Below are 2,578 nucleotides of genomic sequence, written 5' to 3'. Positions count from 1 at the left end.
GATTGTTGAAAATCAGGACTATCCTGGAAAATATAGGACAAATGTCTGCAGTACTTTGTATGACATAGTTTTTAAGATAATTAAATAATAGACCTGTACTTTAAGTGGGTGAATTGTATGGTATGTAAATTATATCTCAACAAAGCTGTTTAAAAAAAAAAAACAAACACCTACAGACCTACAGAAAAGAACCGAGAATAACACAACAAATACCCATGCACATTCCACTTGGAGTAAAAAAGGGTTAACATTTGTCGTATTTGAATCGGCCTTTTTTTTTTTTTTTTTGAGACACAGTCTCACTCTGTCACCCAGGCTAGAGTGCCATGGCGTCAGCCTAGCTCACAATAACCTCAAACTCCTGGGCTCAAGCGATCCTCCTGCCTCAGTCTCCCGAGTAGCTGGGACTACAGGCAGGTCCCACCATGCCCAGCTAATTTTTCTATTTTTAGTAGAGATGGGGTTTCTTGGTCAGTCTGGTCTCGAACTCCTGACCTCAAGCAATCCTCCCACCTTGGCCTCCCAGAGTACCAGGATTACAGACATGAGCCACCGCGCCTGGCCAAGGCCTTTTTTTAAATAAACAAAAAGTTTCAGAAATATTTGAAGCCCCCATTGATCTCATTCCTGGTCCTGTTTCCTTCCCTTCCTCCCCAGAGGTAACCACTCTTCTGAGGCTGGCACTCCATCATATTATAAGTGTTTGTTTATGCATTTGCCATCTTTCCTATAGGACTGAGCTCCTTGACTTACCCAAGTGTCATATCTCTGGTGCCTGGCACAGAAAGGGGCTCAGATATGATAGACAGGTGGACAGAAGGATAGATGAGTAGATGGACAGACATATAGATGGAAGGTAGAAAGAATAGATGGAGGATAGATGGTTGATGGAAGAAAGGTTGGATAAATAGATGAGTGAATGAAAGGAAGAGTGGTTAGATGGGTAAGTGCAAGTGGGGAGGGATGGGTAAGTGGGTGGAAGGTAGGTAGGTGGATGGTGGAAAGATAGATATAAAGATAGAAACCCAGAACCCTAGCCTGCAATGAGATGCTGGCCTGGGAGGGCACAGACTGGGCTAGCACCCATAAGTGGATACTCTTTTGCAGGTGTGGGCAGCACGCCCTTCCCTTCCTTGGCCCCACCAATCACACTACTGGTGGATGGGAAGCAGCAGATGCTGGTGGTCTGCCTGGTCCTCGATGTTGCACCCCCCGGCCTTCACAGCCCCATCTGGTTCTCAGCCGGCAATGGCAGTGCACTGGATGCCTTCAACTACGGCCCTTCCCCAGCAACAGATGGCACCTGGACTAGCTTGGCCCAGCTCTCCCTGCCCTCTGAGGAGCTGGCAGCATGGGAGCCCTTGGTCTGCCACACTGGGCCTGGGCGCCACAGCAGGAGCACACAGCCCCTACAGCTGTCAGGTGAGGATGGAGCCTGGGACGCTATGGATGTTCCCTGTCCCCTTCCACACACTCTAGAACCAGGACATGGTTCAAGGGAGGGCAGGCTCCAGTCCACAAAGGCATGAAGGGTGTCCAAGTGTTGACCATCCAGGTGAGTTGACACCTGGGCTCAGGGCAGAGTAGCCTCAGGGCCATGAATCCTGGGATTTGCAGCTGCAATATCTGGTTCAAATTCAGGCTCTGCTGCATGACTTCTAAGAGATAATGATGCCTCCTTCCACCTGGGATTGATGATATACACACATATATATCACCCTACATGTATACACCGTGTAAGGACCAAATGCTAATTAAATAACAAATCACTATCATTTACTCTGTTTAGTCTGTGCCAGGCAATTGCTCTAAACACTTTACGTTTATGAGGTAGGTCATATTATTTCCCCAGTTTTACAGGCACAGGGCGGTTAAATAACATGTCCGAAGTCAGCTATTATTAGCACTGATCAGATGACTTACTTTCTCTTTCTGGATTGTCTCAGTTTTGTCATCTTCCAAATGGGAATGTTTGTTGAATGAATGCCCTGACTTCCAAAGAATGTTGCTAAGAGAATTGGTTCCTTATCTGAAAGTGCTGAGGCACCTCAGCCCCCTAGGGCTCAGAACAGGGGACAGTGGAGAGTGAGGGATATTTGGGTCCCTCAGAGGACTTACAGCAATATGGGCTCAGGGTTTCTGCTGCTGGGTCTTTTGCCCATTTATCCAACATGCCTTGAAAACTGCCCTGTGCCAGGGCCTGGGCATAGCACTGGGGTTGTGGGGACGCAGTGGCATGGCCCATCCTGAAGGACTTACTCCCTTATCCTTGGCCCACAGGAGAGGCTTCTACAGCCAGGACTTGCCCTAAGAAGCCTCTCAGGGGTGAGTACTTGGGATGAGGGGTGGGGAATAAGAGCCCATGGACCAGGACCTTGGGCCTAGAGGGTGGGGCATTCGGCTCTGACCTGATGGGTCCCATGCAGGGGGCTGACATGTATCCTATGAACAGGCTGCCTTGCTAGGCTGGGGCACTGGGTAGCCTGGACCTCAGTCTACCCTAGGATAAAATGGGGGTGGAGCCTCTGATCCCAGCCTAATTCCTGGACATCAGTTGAGAAGCACAGGTGACAGCTAA

At 49.0% G+C, this 2,578-nt stretch overlaps 1 protein-coding gene across 1 annotated transcript in view; it reads left to right on the top strand.

The window, feature by feature from the left end:
- PTCRA (pre T-cell antigen receptor alpha) overlaps positions 1 to 2,578 on the top strand; it is a 24,265-nt gene that overhangs the window by 6,201 nt on the left and 15,486 nt on the right. Inside the window, exons 2-3 of the mRNA XM_012640796.1 lie at positions 1,108 to 1,422; positions 2,281 to 2,325. Of these exons, the coding sequence (XP_012496250.1) occupies positions 1,108 to 1,422; positions 2,281 to 2,325 (360 nt within the window). The remainder of the gene's footprint in view (positions 1 to 1,107; positions 1,423 to 2,280; positions 2,326 to 2,578) is intronic.

This window comes from Propithecus coquereli, unplaced genomic scaffold, assembly GCF_000956105.1.
Source record: "Propithecus coquereli isolate 6110/MARCELLA unplaced genomic scaffold, Pcoq_1.0 Scaffold158, whole genome shotgun sequence".
Lineage (NCBI taxonomy): Eukaryota > Metazoa > Chordata > Mammalia > Primates > Indriidae > Propithecus > Propithecus coquereli.
This window is presented reverse-complemented; position numbering and strand designations above follow the sequence as displayed.